Source organism: Octodon degus, unplaced genomic scaffold (genome assembly GCF_000260255.1).
Source record: "Octodon degus isolate 3935 unplaced genomic scaffold, OctDeg1.0 scaffold00230, whole genome shotgun sequence".
NCBI lineage: Eukaryota > Metazoa > Chordata > Mammalia > Rodentia > Octodontidae > Octodon > Octodon degus.
Genome location: NW_004524806.1, coordinates 1,394,908 through 1,415,697, shown reverse-complemented (window position 1 = coordinate 1,415,697; position 20,790 = coordinate 1,394,908). Strand labels below are relative to the sequence as shown.

Here is a 20,790-nt window from a genome sequence, read left to right as displayed (position 1 = left end):
GGGGCCCAGCCCTAGCTCAGTTCTTTAAGTGGCTGCTTCCACAATGCTGGCAGCCTCAGTTTGCTGTAGTTCGATCCCCACAACACTCCAGCCATGCCAAAGTGCCCTGAAGGCATTCAAGGAGAAAAAAAAAAAAAAAATTCCTTATTCCAGCACTGGGGAGACCAAGACAAGAGGATCACCATGAGTTTGAGGCCCACACGGGCTAAACGGTGAGTTTAAGGCCAACCTGAACTTCACAGTGAGACTTTGTCTCTCAAGGAAAAGGACAAGGGATGGAGCTCCCTGGTGGAAGGCTTGCCTAACAAGCTCCTGGATTTAATCTGTAATACAACCAACAGAACAAAAAGAAAAACCTATTTGTACTCTCACTCTTATTTTACATAAACAAAGTTTTTGAGATATACAAAATCAAGACAACATAACTCAGAATCCAATTTCATTCTAGTAATAAGGAAGGATATCTGAAATATTTTTAAAAATTCTCTAGAAAAGTCTTATAGGATGGGCTGGGGAGATAGCTCAGTGGCATAAATGCCTGTCTGGCAAGCCCAAAGTCCTGAGTTCAATCTCTGGTACCACACACACGCACGCACACACACACACACACACACACACACACACACACGACTTATTGGAAGTTCAATGAAAAAATTTTAAGGGATTCGGAACAACTCAGTAGTAGTGCTGCGTAAGGCCATGGATTTGAGCCCCTGAACCAAAGCAAAGAACAAAAAAATTTATAAAATAAAACTAACATACTAAGTATGGGAAAAAAGTCATCATTAGCCACTGCATTAACTTTGTGTGAAGCACTAAAATAGATACAGTAAGGATTTTTTCTCAATTAGACTGTACATAAGTCATGTTAGGAATTTTTATTCTTATTTTATAAACAAGTTCCTAAAATTCAGGAAGGTTAAATAACTTTGTGTGTGTTATAAAAGAGTATTGTTAGGCTTCCTTTTGCTGGTAAGAATTGAGAGAAATCTAGCCCCCAAAACTTAAGCTCATAGACCTTTAAAAAAACGAAATGCATGAAATTCAGGCCCTTTACTAGTTTAGTGTTCAGTTTGGTCTCTGTGACTGGGTAAGCCTATGATGGACAAAACCCACATGTGCTATCACTGACATTTAGGACCTGCCACAAGTGTCTACAGTGCTGAGTCTCAATATCCTCACCTAAAACCAGGGAGGATAATAGTACCCACTTTCCAGCACTATTAAATAACGGGTACATTTGAAGAAATACAAGCATTTACCAGGCATAGTAAATGCAATAAAAATTACTAAGAATGCATTAAGGTAACTTTGCGCATATAAATATCTAGCCACCTGATCACTTGATTAGGATAAATTCCTGAAAGTACAGTAAATGTCTCACAGTATGTATTTATTCTTTTTACTTTGAACATTTTAAAAAGGCAACTGTATTTTACCTAATGATTTTTCAAATAAGAGCACCTAGTTTATATTAGAGGAGGTGCTCACCTTTTGGGGCGAGGAAGGCCCATTGGAGTAAGATTAGGATCTGGTTTAGGAATGGTTTTCCGGATGCGAATCTGTGAGACTTTCTTTGGCCTCTTCTCTGGCTCGGCCTGTTTTTAAGGGTTAAAAAGAAAGATGGTCAAGGTATGAGACATGATAAATTGAGTCTCTCTTCACACTCCAGACATTGCTTTCTAAGTTCACAGAGTTCTAATAAATATGGGTCTGACTCCCAGCCCTGTAAGACAGGGATGTGTTTCTTCTGTTGTTGTTTTAGCAGTGCTCTTGGCACAGCTGGCAGCACATCAGTTTCATCAACTAACACACAGCTCTAAGAGAGCTCTCCCTCTTACCCCTGCTTCTGGCAACTCCGTATTACTGAAAGAGGATTACATTTAGTTCAGATATTGGTATCATTAATATGAAAGTCTGTAACTTGGGGAGAAAGCAGATGTTGCAAAACTGAAGAATACTATTCTTCACTCATCTTCTTTGAATGCACAAAGCTGCTCTTTGGTCCATGTGTCTATAAACATTGTTAAATGCTGTCACCAAGAAAAAAAAGATACGGAAAATAATTCAGATTAAAAATTTCAGGTGCTGCCGGGGAGATGGCTCAGTGGAATAAGTGCTTCCCTGGCAAGTGCAAGGGCCTGAGTTCAATCCCCGGTTCCGAGAAAAAAAAAAAAAAAAAAAAAAAAATTCAGGTGGACATGGTGCCATCTACCTATACTCCCAGCTGTGTGGGAGGCCAACACAGAAGGATCTTGGTCCCAGGAGTTCAACAGTGAGATACTGTCCCTAAAAACAAACTAAAAAAATAAGAAATCCAATGTATTCTTTATTGATTATACAAAAAAGCTTCTAGCTTAGTATGTTTCAGTACTGAGCTGATGCTAAAGGTAGTCAACAGAGACTTGGGGCAGCCTGTATCTAACCTGTGATACAAGTCAATGATGGAAACATCAATGCCACTGTCATCTGACTGCACTGACACAGTATTTCACATTTACCTCTTTCTGTTCTGGAGGGCTGCTCTGTGGTCGGGGACATGCTGTTGTCACACCATTCAGTTCATCAAACCCAGGAACTTGGAACTCAGAAGCTGAACACAGGAGCTTGTTGACAGCTGGTTCTGTTACTAAGCAAGGCTTTGGTACCAAGGTAGGGAATGCAGGCTCCAGTCTAGGGTCATGGAGAAAAGGGAAGACAACATGAGAAGGCTTTGCTTTCTACCTGTAGCACATTCATCTGTTTACCATATGGACTAGAGGCAAAGATGTCTTTTATTTCTAGGAAGGGTATCTTGAATCAACCTGTTTACTAGTCATTTCCTTTTTTTTGGGGGGTGGGGTTTAGTAATTTCTGGATATATCCTGGGTCCATATATGTTAAAAATTATAAGAATGTAGTCATTTCATTTCATTGATATAAAGAAGTTTTTTTCTTTTGCAGAACTGGGGATTGAACTCGGGCCGTTGCGCTTGCCGGGGAAGCACTTATTCTACTGAGTCATCTCCCCAGCCCAATATAAAGAAGTTTTATAAGGAAAAATGCAAAAATGAACAAGTTTTGAAGGAAGTGGATGTTTGGTGAACTGAACAAATGAACAGTGCTCAGATGACTAAAGCTCAGTAAGTGGCAAGACATGAATTTTTTTTTTAAATTTTGTGCAGAATCTCACTAGGCAGCTTGGACTCATAGTGATCTTCCTGTTTTCAACCTCCCCAGTGCTGGTTTACAGGCATGCACCACCATACCCACACTAAGACATAAAATAGTTTAACAGTGGTGTTCTAGTACAAAAAACTAATACTTTTCAAATGACTACATCTCTAGTCCCTACTTGTAATACCACAAGATAGCCAGGGCCGTAAGCCAGCTTAGTGGACTAAGCACCTGCTTAGGCAAGTGCAGGGACCAGGGTTTGATCCCTGGTACTGCAAGCTGCACCAGCCCCACCCCTGGGCATGCTGAGCTGGCAACCAAGTCTGGGCGTGGTGCCACATGCCTGTAATCCCAGGGCTGGGGAGGTTAAAAACAGGAGGATCACTATGAGTCTGAGCTGCGTGGTGAGACCCTGTACCAGATACATAAACTAAAACAAACAAACCACCATATCTAATCCTCAGAGATGTGAGCAATACAGATCAGGTTTAGAGGGACAGAAAGCCAGAGCTGTGCAAGCCCACCCACACCATCTGTGAACACCAGAGCATGCCCTTGTGCTCTTAACACCCACCCCCTTTGAGCCCTCCTGTGCCCAGGGCTTACCTTATCTGACCGCCACTGCTTCTATATGTAACTTCCAAGCCCGGAAGAGGCACATATGGTAACAAGGTGTGGCTAAGGGAAAGCAAAAGTATAAAAGCAGTTGTTTGGGTTTTTTTTTTGTGGTGTTAGGGACTGAACCCAACAAAAGCAGTTATGATGGTGAGATGACAGGAAAGGTTCCGATGCTACTCTGGGTATTATTAGCACATGATACAGAATTCCAGAAAGGATGAGAACCTCCTAACTATGGGACATATGCTTATGTGTCCATCACTAGAATGGAAGTATGCTATCAGGAAGATTATTTCTTAATTGTTACTAGTTTTTTGAGACAGAGTCTCAATACAGAGTGTAGGCTGGCCTTGAAGTCACAGCAATCTTCCTGTCCCAGCCTCCTGAGTGCTGGGGATTGTAAGTGTGTGCCACCATGCCTGGATGATTACTTCCTAATTTAAATGAAAAGAGATGCGAGAGAGAAATAAGACAGTAAGAAAAAAGATGAGGCCTTATGCCATTTAATAAAGTTGCTGAATATGTACACTGAAGTTTTTTTTTTTTTTTTTTTTTTTTTGTGGTACTAGAGATCGAACTTAGGACCTTGTTCTTGCCAGGCAGGTACTTATGCCACTAAGCTATCTCCCCAACCACTTGAAGACCTTAAATTAAAAAGACCCTTACATCATCAGCAGCATATTATTATTATTATTATTTTTTTTTTTTTTGCGGTACCGGGGATTGAACTCAGGACCCTGTGCTTGCCAGGCAAGCACTTAGTCTACTGAGCTATCTCCCCGGCCTATTATTGGTTTTTTTGAGACAGGGTCTTACTATGTAATTTCTGCTCGTAGCAAATCTGCTTCTGCCTCAGCTTCTTAAGTGAGGGGATTATAGGTGTATGTCACCATATCTGATTAGGCTTTGCATTATTGAACACTGTATTGTTTTGAAGTAAAAATCGCCATTTTATATAATCTCACAAAATACTGTGCAGAAACATTTTCTTTAAAGCCAAACTGTACATAAAAATAGCTATCTAGATTAAAACTGTTGAGTCAATTCCTTAGAAAAAAGAGCCAATTCCTTTATAATTAAATTTCATATCCATAGCTGAAACAAGAGTACTAATCACCTATATATGAGCTCATACACAATTTTATTGAGATTTTTGGTTTTTCAAGGTAAAACCAGCATTATATTCTATATGGCACAGGATTCCAAAGAATTTTTTGTTTTGTTTTGTTGTCTTTTTGAGACTATGTAGTTCAGCCTGGCCCTGAATTCACTTTACTTTATTTTTTTTGGCGGAACCAGGGATTGAACTCAGGCCCTTGTGCTTGTCAGGGAAGCGCTTATTCCACTGAGCCATCTCCCTGGCCCCCTGAATTCACTTTGTAGTCCAGGTTGGCCTTGCATTTGCAGTGGTCCTTCTGCCTCAGCTGCCACAATGTTCAGGTTACAGGTATGTTACCACACCTTGCTCCACAGAATGTAACAGCTAAGACAAAGAGATGATTTGGCTTGAACAATGTCTAGTACCAACTCAGGTTTCCCTGAAGATACACTGACAAAAGTCAATATTGACAAAACTCATCTGAGGCATAATGGAATACTGCATAAAAAGCTGACCAAATCAGGAGATCTTGGTCTTAGCATCTAGTGCAGTGGAAAACCCTACCAGCTTCCACAGCTGTCATGAGACTCCATCTTAGCACTGATAAATAACACACAAAAGATGCCTTTCCCACCTGCATTATATAGAGTGCTGAAGAATAAGGTTTAAAAGAAAAAATCTCACAGAAATATAATTTAAGCTGGGCATAGTGGAATACATCTGTAATCCCAGTAATTAGGAGGCTGAGGTAAGAGGATTGTTTTGAGTTTGAGTCCAGCCTAGCCTACATAGTGAATTCAAAGTTAGCCTGGATAACACAGCAAGACCCTGTGTCACCAAAAAAAAATCTTTATCAATTCTGTCAGAGTTCAGGCATTCTTAGAGCCATTCTTAAAGTTAAACACCAGCCCTCAGTAGTCTAGTTGACTTAAACAAAATCAAATGCAAAGCTAGATATAAGAAAGAAGGCATAGAGAAACCTCAGAAATAGAAAACACAAATGAGTAGGAATCCAGAAGAGGAGGAATAAGGGTAAAGGTAATACTTTCACAGGGTAAAATGAGTAACTTCCTGAGCAACAGGCTCAGGAATAAATAAATTTAAAGAAAAAACACAGTCTAAAACTGTGTTAGAAACTGCGAAGAGTAATTATGAGACTTAGAGGCAGATCCAACAAAAACCAGGTAATAAGATCACTATACCATCACTGAAAACATTGATTCAGGGGTGCCGGGGATATAGCTCAGTAGCATAAGTGCCTGCCTGGCAAGTGCAAGGTCCCGAGTTCGATCCCTGGTACCACTAAATAAATAAATAAATAAAAATTTAAAAAAAATAGTGATTCATTCTAATGTAATTTATGACAGCATTATAAGAAGTGATTATTTTTCTGTTTTCTAAAGGCCAAGTACTTATGATAGTAATTTATCTTTCCATTTCAATCAGCAACGCTTAGAGTTGTACAGTGTTTTTTCCAAATCCTTTTATTATTTAGCTCTGCTAAAACACTCAGGCACCTGTACAACACACACCCCTTGCCTCATACTGGGGATTGAATCCAGAGTTTTTGTTACATACCCAGTCCTTGTTTTAACTTTTTAAAGACTGGATCATGCTACATTGCAAAATTGTCCAGCTGGATTTGTACTTATGATTCTCTTGCCTTGGTCCTCCAAAGTGCTGAGATTACCGGTGTGCATATCTATGCCTGCCTACCAGCAGCTTTGTAAAAAAAAAATTTTTTTTTAATTTTATTTTACTTATTTGATACAGGATCTCGCTATGCAGCTCAGAATTATAGTGATTCTCCTGTTTCAGCCTCCCCAGTGCTAGGATTACAGGCGTGTGCCACCATGTCCAGTTTTGGGGCTGCGCAGTACACGGTACCAGGGATCAAACCCGGGTCCTTGAACTTGCCAGGCAGGTGCTTAGACCACTGAGCTATCTCACCAGGCCCCAGCAGCTTTTCTTCTTTTTTTTTTTTTTTTCTTTTTTTTTTTTTTTTTTTTTTTTTTTTTTTTTTTTTTAATTTATTTATTTTTTTTTTGCAGAACTGGGTATTGAACTCAGGACCTTGCGCTTGCCAGGGAAGCACTTATTCTACTGAGCCATCTCCCCAGCCCCTCCAGCAGCTTTTCAATGACACAGAATGACTTTGTACAAGAAGCTGCCCAGATGTGCAAAAAACAAACTAAAACCATGCCAAGCCCCTTTTCAGGGTATTGTGGAATATTAAGTTTTGTTAGTTTAATTTTTCAACTATAGTAAGGGCAAATAAAAAAAACTACAAAGTTAAAAAAACCAAACCTACAAAGTTTCTGTTCATATAAAGCATTACAACTAGGAAGATTTACTTACTTCTGAAAGCTGATTCTTATGGGTTGTTTCTCTCTTTGGTGTTGGGCCTGAAGCTAGGGCCTTGTACATGCAAAGTACACACTCTATGACAAACTATAACCCCAGCCTCCTCCCCCCAAAAGGTTAAGAGGCATAGATCTTCTTGTTATTATTTTTAATCAGGGTCTCATTAGCTAGTATTTCAGGCTGACTTTGAACTCAGTGATCCTGACTGGTGGGATTATAGGAGTGCACCATCACATCCTGCTAAGATGGATAGTTTTAACTCAAAAATTCAAAGTCTGTTATTTTCTTTCTTTTTTTAAAAATGTATTTGGTACAGGGCCTTACTACGTAGCTCAGACTCATAGTGATCCTCCTATTTTCAGCCTCCCCAGCACTAGGATTAAAGGCATGTATCATCACACCCGGTCTTCACGGCTGGCTCAGTGCACCTTGGGGCAGGGCTGGCAAGGCATGTGGTGCTGGGGAATCGAACCCGGTCCCTGTGCTTGCCTAAGCAGGCACTTAGTCCACTGAGCTATCTCACTGGCCCTGTTCTGTTATTTTCAAGTAGCAGGTATAATGATACTGGTGCAATTTTTTTTTTCCAGTTATCTCAGTTATCAAGCAATACGAAGTCCTGCCTACTTTACTTTATATGCCATAAACACTAGAACTAAAACATGAAAATGCCAAATTCTTTTAATCTTGAAGGGCTTTTTTTTTTTTTAATTAGCATGCTTATGATACAAAATGAATATGTTCATTGCGGGGGGCTAATACATATATGCACCTTAGTCCTTTTTAGTTTCCCTTCCCCTACTGAAATCCCATTTCTATTTGCAAAATGTCTACCTTCCAGTTTATTTTGCTCTTCAAATTATTTATAATGCTGGGTATGGTGGTGCACACCTGCAATCCCAGCATTCAGGGGGCTGAGGCAGCAGGATTGCTGTGAGTTTTGAGACAGGCCTGGGGTACATAGCAAGACCCTGTCACAAAAAAACCCTAAATAAAAAATTCATACTTTTGAGTTTCTCATATAAGAGAAATCATGTGGTATTTAACCTTCTGTGTCTGGCTTATTTCACTTAGCATTATGGTTTTAAGATACATCCATTTTTCTACAAATGACTGAAAATTTATCTGTTTTTATGGCTTAGTACAAGACACCACTACGTATATGAACAGAATCACATTTTCTTTACTCATCTGCTGAACGGCATTTAGCTCATTTCCAATGTTTAGCTATTGTGAATTATGCTGCTATAAACAAGTATATGTGCATATCACTGTAATATCATGTCTTTAACACTTGGGAAAGTATGCAGAGGAGTACAGTGCAATCAAATGGAGTATTTTTAGTATTTTGAGGAATCACCACAATAATTTACACAAGTGTTCATATTAGTTTACATTTCCACCTTTTTCCCTACAACCTTGCCAGCATTTGTTGTTGACTGTTATGGTAGCCATTCTTTCTGGAGTAAGATGAGGAAAAAAAAAAATCACTGGAGTAATATGGAAACTTAGTTTTATTTGTACTTCTCAAATGCAAGTGCCAATTTTTTTTTCATAATTTTATTGACAAACATAGCAATGAGACAGTTTCAAATCAAATCGTTGGGAACAAGTGCCAATTTTTGAAGCCTCTATATTGCAGGTAAAATTTATTCATTTGCTAAAAAAGTGTATATCCTATGAAGTATCCTTTGCACACCAAACACTGAGTTAGGTGCTACTCTATAGTGACCTGTGAAATGGACATCATTATAAGCCATATTGACACTATTTTCTTGTTGAGTTATTTATTACCAAGGTCGAGGCAAAAGGATAAAGGCAGAGATTCAAAAGTTTCAATAGTTTGTTGGGGCATATTTTTTAATCACAGCTACTCCAAACATTCAGGCAGGTGGATCACAAATTTGACACCACAGTGGCTAACTTAGTGACATTCTATTTTAAAATAAAAAAAAAAAAATGGGCAGTGCAATAGCACTTGCAGAGTGTTTGTGAGGTTCTGGGTTCAATTCCCAGGCCTGCAAGGAAAAAAAAAAGATTTGAATAAAGTGGGGGAAAAATGATTTAGCAGAAAAATATGAGCATCTACACTTAAGAATCACTACTCCATTTTCTCAGAAGATATCTGGCAATATAAATAACAAGTGCAGATACAAAGATGATTCTAAAGAGCCTCATTTCCAATGGTGCTCTCTTCTCTCCCCAGTGTCAAGAAGGAAACATGCAAAGAACAGAGGGCAAATTTTACCTGCTTGTGGTACCCAGACTTGCTGGCTGCTTGCTATGAATGGAATGAAGAGCAGAGATTTCGAAGGAGCAGGAGGCAGGCCCGTGTTGGCTCCAAATAGATAGCACTCTGCCCACTGAGTAGGGCAGAGAACAGAAGATCTTGTTTGCTATGGAAGCTGGAGACCTTAACCCTTTTAAGCCTTGTGTAAACTGGGCCATAAAGAACCTCTGCATGGTTGGCATGTGACTGGAGAAGCTCCGTTTCTTCGTCCAGATTCGGTAACATCCTGGAGAACAAAGTGCTAGAAGTGTGTGAAGGCCAAGGACAGAGCAGTTTGCTCTGGTCGGGACTATGGAGGTGCTTCCACAGTCTTGGAGAGGAGCTGGAGTCTGTTGAGGAGCCTGAGTGTATGCCTGACTATGGAGGCCAGTGTCTTCCCTGAATGTGGCCATCCCAGGGCAACCATGGGACAAAAAGAAAGAAAAAGTCCACTTGGGTGGTTGAGACGGGCACTGGGAGGCCTCTTCTAAGGCAAGCCTTGCTGGCGCACAGTGCTCAGGAAATGTCCTTGAGAACTCAGTCACGCAATTAGAGGCTAAGTCCACATGAAAGGAAAGTGGGAAGATTTCAGAACCAAAAAGCAGTGATGGCATCTTGTTGCTCAAATCTACGAAGCTCATCTTGATGGCTTCGAAAGAATAAAGTGCCAAGGGCTTACTGTTAGGCCTCTTATTCCACCCACTAGCTGCCAAATATGGATCCAGCTGCATGGCATTATATGAAAACCCATCCAGGAGCCTTTTATATCTGAGACGCTTGCAGCTTTTGGCCACTGGAAGAAGTGCAGAGGAACATTGCCGATATCGGAGTTTCTGGGTTTTTGCGGCTGGAGCTAGTTTGGAGGCAAGGACAGACAGCTTGCTTAATAAGGCTGATTCTTTGGTAGATTTCCTAAAATTCAGGTTCCTCAAAGGATGGCATGAAGTAGTCCTCTGCTTTGGTGTGTGGCTAAGCAAGCTCCCGCATGATACTGTTTGGGGTTCCAATGGTGTGAGCACAGATGCAGATGCAGCACATGAGAGGAGAAGTCTTTGTGCTTTTGTGGGGATGGTATTAGAGGAACCCTTCCCAAAGGAAGAGCTTCTGATTTTACTTAATTTCCTCCCCATGCTGACTGGCTCCTGACAGGGAACTCTCTTACATGTTCGATGGGGCTGCTTTTTTAAGGGAGGCATTCCCTTCTGATGGTAAGTATTCACAAAGGCACCACATACTGGATCACACCCAGTAGAACTGGGGTCTTGTGCTTTCCTAGGAGCACCAGGGAGGCAAGGAACTGTGCACAACTCAATGTCCTTCTTTAACGGATGACAAACACTTTCCTCCTTTGCATCTTCCATCCTCTGAAATGGTTCAGCAATATTGCCGTTGGCTGGCTTTGCTAGGGTAATTTCTTTCATCACTGCGGACTCATATTTATCCGCCTTTGTTTGGAACTTAGTTTGCACTTCACTTGACAACATATTAGATGGTCTGTATTGTTCCAATATCTGGCATCCTTTTTGACACATGTGTTCCTCTTTCTTCAACAATATACAGTTCAAAATGTTCTGGCTTTGTAGTTTTTCAGGATCACCATGCATCCTCTGGCATTTCAAGTGGGCCTGAGAAGTCCTGCTCAAATGGTAACTCTTGCTTCTTTTTCTGGCAATCATCTCCTCAGGTTCTTCTTTAACAGTTAAATGATCTAGAAGTCCATTCTGAGGTCCTTCAATTTCTTCAATTGCTTTAATTGCTGTTTCCATTATCAAAGGCAAATGTTTATCAGTAGAATTCTCATGAGGGTGGCAAGCTTTGCAAACATTCTTTTTCACACCGATGTACCCTTCACTAGGGTTATTCATATCCCTAGAAGGTACTTCTGTCTTCATCTTAGACAGGTCTGTGCAGTTCTTTACATTTTCACAAGGCATTTCACCACCCTTTGGGTTAGACAGAGTGTTCAGGTCAGTTTCTGAATTTTCTTGAGAAGACAAACACAAAGGCGTTATCTCAATGGATTTAAGTGTTCCTGAGGGAACAGAGTTCTCATCTTGACATCTAGAAGACACTGAGTCCTCTGAGGATATTTCAAAGGTTTGTTCCTTCTCAGAATTTATCTCTTCTAGTTTTGATCCTTCCGTCATTCCTTGTGTTCCTCTCAGATACGTGCCTTTACCTTGATGTTCATGATGAGTATAATCTAAAGAGACATTTACTTTGTCTATTATTTTTGTATTTGGTTCATGATCTGCAACAGACTCCATCTCTTGAGCACAAGAGTCTAGACATTTTACCATTTCACAGTCTTTTAAAGATTTGTACACTTTCTCTTCACTTGGTTTTATTTCAAGAAATTCCACTACAGAACTAGCAGAATTTGAGAGATCCAAGTCTTGATTTGTTTTTCCTATAAATCCAGCATTTAGTTCATCTCTCTGAGCTGAGGTACTCCTTAACGTTTTGTGTAATGGCAGTCTATCTTTCCATGCACCACAATCAAGTGTACTAGATACTACTTTCACACCTAGCACATTTTCTGTAGGCTTTTTAGTATGGTCTGCACAGATAGTGTTTATCCTATCTGCGAACTCTTCAGAACTAGAAATATCTTCAACAGCTCCTGTGGAATCACCTTCCTTTGGACCACCATAAGACACTATGTTATTACTGCTTGAGCTGACTTCTAAGTCCTTTCCATTGTGTATTACCTCTCCTTTATGTTCTGTGAAGGTCTTTGTCTGGTCACTATCTCCTGTCTCCTTACCTAGTTTATCACAACTTCTACATTGATCTAGTCTGTTTTGGTTACTCTGGCAGTCAAGGACTTCATTTGCCTTCTGATCAAGAGTTTCAACTGCTTGGTTTATGTTTTTAAAACCGGAGAACATAAAAGGAGATGTTTCTGAACTTGGAATGTTTGCAAATTGGTTTAGTTTTTGTGTAGAATAATCAGAGATGTTATATTTACAAAACATAGTTTCTTTGGGTACATCCAGATCCTTTCTATCTAGCCCTTTCTCACTGAATTCAATGTGACCAGTGATGTAAGTGGCTATATTTGAAGTTCCACTGTCTGACACAACAGTTCTCATATCATTTCTTGTCATGCATTTTGTATAGCTGCCTTCAATTTTTCTCCCATCAAGTTTGCTCTCTTGTGATATACAGCTACTTTTTATAAACTCTCCTGTTACTTGGAAGTGGTGATCACTATGCTGAGATGCATTTTCACATTTTATTCCTGAAGAATCACTGACTTTCAGAACGATTTTGCTGGGCCCCAAAGCAATACAGGCAGAACACGAGTTTTCTCCTACTGAATTTTTTCTTACACAGTGACAGCTGGAGATATCCTGAGATTGAACATTTTCACATTCTGTGACTGAGATTTCTTTAGGAGAGTCAACTGATTCTTTTGCACTTGAGAGGAAACTGGAATGCAGATCTATTCCTGAATCAGTCATTTCTTGTTTTCTTTCTAGGCTTCCTGGTGTGGTGTTGAAAGTGGGACTGTTGGAAGAGGTACCACAAGCTGTATCTCCTACTGGAGGGATGTCTTTTACTTGTGTCTCACTGGGAATGGTTCGGTTATCAGCAGTGACATCTGCTCCATTTCCTAATGGAGGATGTTGGCTCTGCTGGGCATTTTTGCTTGCTGCTAAAGGCATTTCTCTGTTTATATGTAATAGGGAATCAGTTGGCAACTTCACGTGATCTTGAGAATTAAGGGACACTTGATTTAAAACACATTCACATTCTATGTTTACAATCAGTTCATTGGTATGAGAAAGTTTACTCATCTCATGGGCAATTCTCTGTCCATCTAAACATGGAATATTATGTGAGGTCTCTACAGCTTTTCCTGACACAGATCTACAATCCAATTCCGGAGATGGTGGTAACTGGACAGTATCTTTCTCGGATTTTGATACTTCTTTAGGCACAGAACTTATCTGATCTTCTGGTATTAAACTAACAAGTTTTCTTGCAGAGAGAAAATCATTACATGATGTTTCACTTAACTGAGTATCACCTTCCAGATTTCTCTGTAAGCTGACTAAGGAGGGAGAATCTTTATTGTAAATCTCATTTAATGTACGGGGCTGTAAAGTGTTTGTCTGTTCTGGCTCTTCAATCTGCACCGAGGAAAAGCTGCTTTCTTCAGGGTGTCCACCTTGATGGCTCACATTAGTAACAGTTTCTTTATGGTGCTCAGAGTCTGTCAACTTACCTTGTGTATCTAATGTGATTTTCAAATCATCTTTTTTAAACATTATTCCCATGGCTTCAGTTAAAAAATGGGACATTAAAGAACTAGAGCTCTCTGTATGGTTATTGCCTTGAATGCAACAGTTATGATGGACATTTCCTTTTGAAGAATCAACAGTTCCTGCTTCATCAGAATAATCACTGGAATCCTTTTTTAATTGTCTGGCATTAATAAAAAAGAGTTCTGTTCTTTCACTCCTGGAATTCAAAGACTGTTCTTCATTTTCTTCTCCAGAAGCCAAGTTCTTACTTAGATCATCCTTATTAAAACAGGAATTGTCTGTCTTTTCTTCTGATTTCTTCAGCAAACCACTTTCAAAAGTACACAAGGATGTTGTTCTAGATTCTGGACCAGGCAAACCTGGTATGAGATGTAAGATTTCAGAATTTTCCTCTAAGGGTTTCCTGGCATGTACATTTCTGGTGGCTGTGGAACTGTCAAATGTGGAACTGTGTTTTTCATTATAATGGCCAAGAAACTGTTGGTGATTGTCATCTGCCGCACAGTCCAGGTTTAGTTCACAAAACTCTTCTTTTCCATTGTCCATTTTAGAAATGGCACTGTTCCCTGGTAATAATGACAACCAAGGACAAGTTTGTAATTCTCCACATTCTTTTTCTTTAGGAGTTGCTTTTGTTACTCCAGGATCCATAAAATTTAAAGGCTCTATAGAAACTAATGTTCTGGTTTCTGAAATCTTGCCACTGCTCGTAATTTCTTCTACTTCTGGGTGTTCACTGGACCCAGCTAAGAGATCTTTACTCACATTTCCATTCTTGGGTCCTTCATTATTATTATCCATCTTAGTCCCATTGACCTTCATACCTTGAACATCTTCAGGGGATGATGGTAGAATTTCAGTTGCAAACTGTATATTTCCTTCTACACAAAAGAAATAAATCCAGATCAGTAATCATAAAAAAAAATTTCTCTATCATGAATTTTATCATGCAACCAATGGCATCAACAAAAAAGATCTGACAGAAAAAGAATCAGAGACTCCAAAAGCTGGCAGAGTAGAGGTAACCTGCATTCATAAGCCACTCTAAAATAATCATCCAAACCATCAGGCACATAGCTCTGAGAGGAGACAGAGGAACTATGGGAAAGTGTTGGACTACAATTTGAATGAGCTAGCAACCAGGTGAAACCCAGAAATACTGGTATTTAGAAAACTAAGTAAAGTAACAAAATAATAAACACTAACCTTGAATGAATGGTAGCTCAACGGGAGAGGGGAAATTCACTCCCCTTCATGGTAAAAGAAAAATCTCACTACATTGTTGTGATTACTGATCTTATATTGGACAGAGACATAGCCTTTAAGAGAAATGAGTTCAGCCAATGAGAAGGGGCAGGAATGATAGTTTTCAGCATTTCTGTACAAATTTAGATAAGGATAGGCTGGAAAGTCATCTTAAAACACCCTCCTCCCTAGTCGAACAAGCAGCAGATAAGACTCAGAATTAGGTGGGAAGCTGTCTTAGGTAACTTCCTGTTTCAGTAGGTGGTGTGGGAGAACATAAAACCCACATTTTTTTTATCTTCAGGATGCCAACAGTCACTTTGTTCCAAAGAGGCAATGGGTCCAACCCTAGCAGATTGGGCCCAGGAGGATGGTGATGTAAAACAGAAAAATTTAAATCATGGGCTTGAGGAAATGCCCCAGTAGTCTGCTTGAGGAGACTGAACTCTAGAATGGAAAAGTCTTAGAGGGGTAACAGCTGCTATGAGGCAACAAACAAAATCAGTCAGGTGGAGGAAAATGCCAGAAAGAGAAAGAGCTAGAAATAGACAAGAGGGAACAGACAGGAAAAGCCCTCTGCCACATGAGGTTTTGTAGTGGGAGGGGTTCTAAGTCTAGGAATACCAAAGACCAATAGAAAGGAGAGCACTCTGGCTTCTCACCTTAGCACAGATCCTACCTGCATGTTCAAACCCCTCTATTCTGTTGGAAGGCATTGAGAATAAACATAGCAAAGTACAGACATTGACAAACTATGCCTCCAAGACCACATCTGATAAAAAGGCTTTGGCCCATAGTCAGCCCTGTCCATAGACCACACCAGTAGGAGAGTTGGTGGACAGCTTGCCTTTTTCCAGTGCCATCATTAGATACAAAGTATATTGGGTTGGTAGGCATTCTGTCTCACCAAGGCAGATCTGCACAAATACTTGTATATACAAGCACAGAAGGGCAAAGCTCAGTCTCTAGACTGTCCTAAATGGCTTTTTCTATTTGAACAGATGGAAAAAGGGAATTGTGAACAAGAAAAGATGTTCTCACACACACACACACACACACACAGCTCCCTTATCAGGCAGTGTCCAAGAGGAAGGCAAGGAGGAAATAACTGACTCCAGAATGAATGCCCTAACATGAGAAAGACTATCAGACCTTGCTCTGTGTGCATGTATGTTAATTTTTGCTTTTACTTCCACAAGGTCTTACCTTTTTTTTTGTCATCCCCCCCTACAACAAAGCTTGTTTCTTTTTTAAAATTAATTTTATTGAGAAACAAACAATAGTGAGACAGTTTTAAAACAGGTTAGTACAACAGTTACAGTAATTAATACATTGCATATTGTTGTCTTTGTAGTATTCATAGTACAAGATGCAGACATGATATCTTGTCCAAACCTTATTAGTACAAATCTTTCTTCTCAATAAATTAAGAGAAAGTAGTTGTATATCTATGCTAACTATTTTGTATGTACAAATACAGAATAGTCCTTCCTTTGTACCCCCTTTTTTGTTTAGTTTTGTTAGAGATGGGTATTCCATTGCCATTTAAATATTGTAGGTGCGTGAATTCAGCAACATAATCCAATATAATCCAGTAGTCCATAATAGTAGTGGGTTATCTGTAGGGTTGGCAATGTCAGAAGTTTTTTTTTTTTTTTTTTTTTTATTGAGAAACAAATAGCAATAAGACAATTTCAAAACTGATTAATAGGACAGTTTCAATAATTAATACACTGTACATTGTTATCTTCTTAGTGGTTACCCACAGTACAAGATGCAGATATCCTGTCCAAATACTATTAGTACAAATCTTTCTTCTCATTGAATTAAGTGAAAGTAGCTGTGTATCTATCCTAACTATTCTGCATATACAGATACAAAATGGTCCTTCCTTTGTATCCCCCTTTTTTTTGTTTAGTCCTGTCAGAAATGGGTATTCCATTGGCATCTAAATACTATAGGTGCGTGAATTCAGCAAAACAATCCAACACAGGGGCTGGGGAGATGGCTCAGCGGAATAAGCGCTTCCCTGGCAAGCGCAAGGGACTGAGTTCAATCCCTTGTTCCGCCCCCCCCCCCACCAAAAGAAAAAAGAATCCAACATAGTCCAGAAGTCCACAATAGTAGTGGGTTAGCCACAGAAGTTGTTGACTTGAGCCTTTCACAGCTTAGCATATTAATATGGCTTTACTTTATATACCTTGTTTTTATACTTTTCTGCTGGATAGTTAAGAACAAGATAAAGCAAAACCTATATAACAAGAAATGTAACTTTTGTATCTAATAAGGTCAGTCAAGTACCCTCAGGATTTATCCTGTAACCCTGTACCGCAGGTTGCAGATCCTTTGTCAGTGTCAGCCATGTGGATGAGTCACGACCATTGAAGTTTGTTTTTTAGGGTTCTTAAACTTTGTGTTTGTACTAGTTCATTAAATGGATTCAAGTTTCCTATATATTCCTGCATTTCCCATCTATCGCCCCTTGTTTGTTTGTTCTTTCTTCCCCATCTCATGCCCTCTCTCATCTCCCTTCTCTACCCTTCCTTTGCTTGTATACAAATATTATCATTCAAGTCTATTTTTGCTCTAGTCTATTCTACATTATTTTCCTTTTCTTTTCCTAGCTCAATAAAATAGAGAACTTAAAAAAATTTTTAAATGATATGTTGATAGCTGATATATGGTTGGCTTTTTTTTTTTTTTTGCAGAACCGGGGACTGAACTTAAGCCCTTGTGCTTGCCAGGAAAGAGCTTATTCTACTGAGCTATCTCCCCAGCCCAGGAAATGAAATTCTGAGTCAGTCTAAAAGCTCAATTAGAAGTCTTGGGCAGTAGGCAAGAAGAATCAGAAGAAAGATAATCAGGACTTGAATACAAGATCGATGTATCAGAATACCTAGATGGCAATAATAATAAAAAAGAATAGTAGCAAAAAGTTTATACAAGAACTCATAGGGGCTAGGGATATAGCTCAGCAGTGCAGTTCCAGCCTGAGAAGCTCAAAGTCTCGAGTTCAATTCCTGGTACTCCTCCACATACACACCAAAAAGAGCTTATAAACAAAAGAATAAATATAATACTCTGGTCATAGCCCATCTGGGGCAACTTAGCAACTTAATAAGACTCTGTCTCAAAATAAAAGAAGGCTGATGATATGACTCAGTGTTAAGGTAAAAAATTAAGACCCAACTATATGGTGCCTACAAGAAACACACCTCACCTGCAAAGATATACATAAAATTAAAGTGAAAGTATGGGAAATGATTCTCCAAGCACCTGGAGCCCCAAATCAAGCAGAGTAGCTATACTTATATCTGATAAGGCAGACTTCGAAGTAAAATTAGAAGAGACAAAGGCCACCACATACTGGTAAAAGCAATACCCCCAAGAAAAAATATAAATTGTAAATATATTGAATATACCAAATGTTAGTGCATCTAATTTTATAAAACACACTTCTGGAACACACTTCTGGGCTGGCAAGTTAGCTCAGTGGACGAAAGCACCTGTTTTGGTAAGCGCAGGGACTGGGGTTCAATCCTGGTACCACATGCTGCACCGCCCCTGCCCCTAGGGCACGCTGAGCTGGCCAATGAGTCTGGGCATGGTGGCACAGGCCTATAATCCTAGTGCTGGGAAGGCTGAAAACAGGAGGGTCACTATGAGTCCCAGCTGCATATTGAGACCCTGTACCAAATACATAAATGTAGGGGCCGGGGAGAAGGCTCAGTGGAATAAGCGCTTCCCTGGCAAGCGCAAGGGCCTGAGTTCAATCCCTGGTTCCGCAAAAACCAACCAACCAACCAACCAAACAACCAAGCAAACAAACAAACAAGCAAAATACATAAATGAAAAAAACAAACAAACACACTCCTTTATATAAAAATTCAGGCATCCAAATACATAGCAGGTGACTTCAGTGCTCTGCTCTCACAAATGAATAATACTACTAGACCCCCCCCCAAAAAAACCAAAGCAAAAAAATTATATCACACTATAGAGTAAATGGAGTTTGAATAAATGCATAGTGTTCCACATAACAGTAGAACACGTATGCATTCTCTTTAGCAGCCAACTGAACTTTCTGCAAAAAAGATATTTTAGGCAAGCCAATAAATACAAAATAACTGAAATAATTACAAATAATCCTATTAGATAATGGAATGAAGCTAGATATTAATAGCAAAAGAAACCACAGAACTACACAAAACTCAGGAGATTAAATAATATATAGGGCTGAAAGATAGCTAAGTGGTCTAAGCCCCTGCCTGGCAAGTGCAAGGACCTGGGTTTGATCCCCAGTACCTCATGCCATGCTGGCTCCACCCTGGACACACCAAGCCAGCCACCAAAACCAGGCTTGGTGGCGCATGCCTGTAATCCCAGGACTAGGGAGGCTGAGACAGGAGGATCACTATGAGTCTGAGCTGCAGAGTGAGACCCTGTACCAAATAAATAAATAAATAAATAAATGATTAAAATGGATAAATAAATTAAACATATTTAAGACAAAGTCTTGCTATGTGGTTGAGGTTGGTCTCAAACTTGTGAATCTCCTGCTTCAGCCTCCCAAGTGCTGGGATTACAGGTATGCACCAAAATACCCAGCTTAACAATACTCGTTTAAATAATCAGTGTCATTAAAGATATAAAGGGAAAATAATCTTAAATTTCTAGAATATTGGAAAAACAACATTGAGAATTTGGGGGATAAAATGAAAATAGTTTTAGGGGCTGGGGAGATGGCTCAGTAGAATAAGCACTTGCCTGGTAAGCGCAAGGGCCTGAGTTCAATTCCCGGTTCCGAAAAAAAGAAAAAAAAAAAGTTTTAAGAAGCAAGTTTATAGCTATTAAGTACCTACATCAGAAAATAGCATTCTTAAACAACCTAATGATTCATCCCAAGGTCCTAAAAAAACAAACAAACCCCAATCTAGGAAAAAGAAATAATAAAGAACACAGAAGTTAACGAAATAGACTAAAATAAAACAACAACCAAAAATCAATGAATCAAATTTCTTTGAAAATAAGAATGATAAACCATAATCTTATCAAAATAAAGTAAGAAAAGACATTGATGGACAGTGCAAACACTTAAGGTAGTTAAGTATATTAGATTTTCATCAAGAAAACACATTTGGGGTCAGAGAGATAGCTCAGCAGCATAAATGCCTGCCTGGTGAACTATTTGGAGACCTAGCAGGGATTGACCCTGGATAAATACATATTACCTCTTAGACTTACCTCAAGGTTTCTAGCACATCATGACCTCAGAAGGATAGTTAGACTCACAGGTCAACACATGAAGTATTAGCCAGAGTGTCACCACATGTTTCTTTCTTGTTTTTTTTTTTTTTTTTCTTTTTTGGCGGAACCGGGGATTGAACTCAGGCCCTTGCACTTGCCAGGAAAGCTCTTATTCTACTGAGCCATCTCCCCGGCCCCGAGGGCCCAGAGATTCTTTACCTCTGCTCTGACATATCCACTGAAGGACAAATGTTAAAACTGTGAGATTCTAACTGTGCCACACAGTCCTACTCCCTTGTTAGGAAGAGATTTACTTGTAAAATTGGGGAAAATAGTAGGGCTAGCCAAATAGCTCAGTGGATTAAAGTGCCTGCAAACAGGCGCAGGGGCTAGGAGTTCCATCCCTAGGCCTGCAGTGCCAGCACCACCCCTGAGGCACACTGAGACAGCAATTGAGACTGGTGATAGTGGCGCACGCCTGTAATCCCAGCTCTTGGGAGGCTGTGAACAGGCGGATCACT

The 20,790-nt window shown here is 39.7% G+C and overlaps 1 protein-coding gene across 8 annotated transcripts in view; it reads right to left on the bottom strand.

The window, feature by feature from the left end:
* Prr14l (proline rich 14 like) overlaps window positions 1-20,790 on the bottom strand; it is a 63,761-nt gene that overhangs the window by 11,228 nt on the left and 31,743 nt on the right. For 7 of the 8 annotated variants that reach the window (XM_023705838.1, XM_023705835.1, XM_023705839.1 and 4 more), the window contains 4 exons: window positions 9,483-14,658; window positions 3,763-3,834; window positions 2,502-2,673; window positions 1,492-1,598 (listed from right to left, as the gene is read on the bottom strand). In XM_023705838.1, the coding sequence (XP_023561606.1) occupies window positions 1,492-1,598; window positions 2,502-2,673; window positions 3,763-3,834; window positions 9,483-14,658 (5,527 nt within the window). Of the gene's footprint in view, window positions 1-1,491; window positions 1,599-2,501; window positions 2,674-3,762; window positions 3,835-9,218; window positions 9,253-9,482; window positions 14,659-20,790 lie in introns of those variants that run through there. The other variant, XM_023705842.1, reaches the window with a different exon arrangement.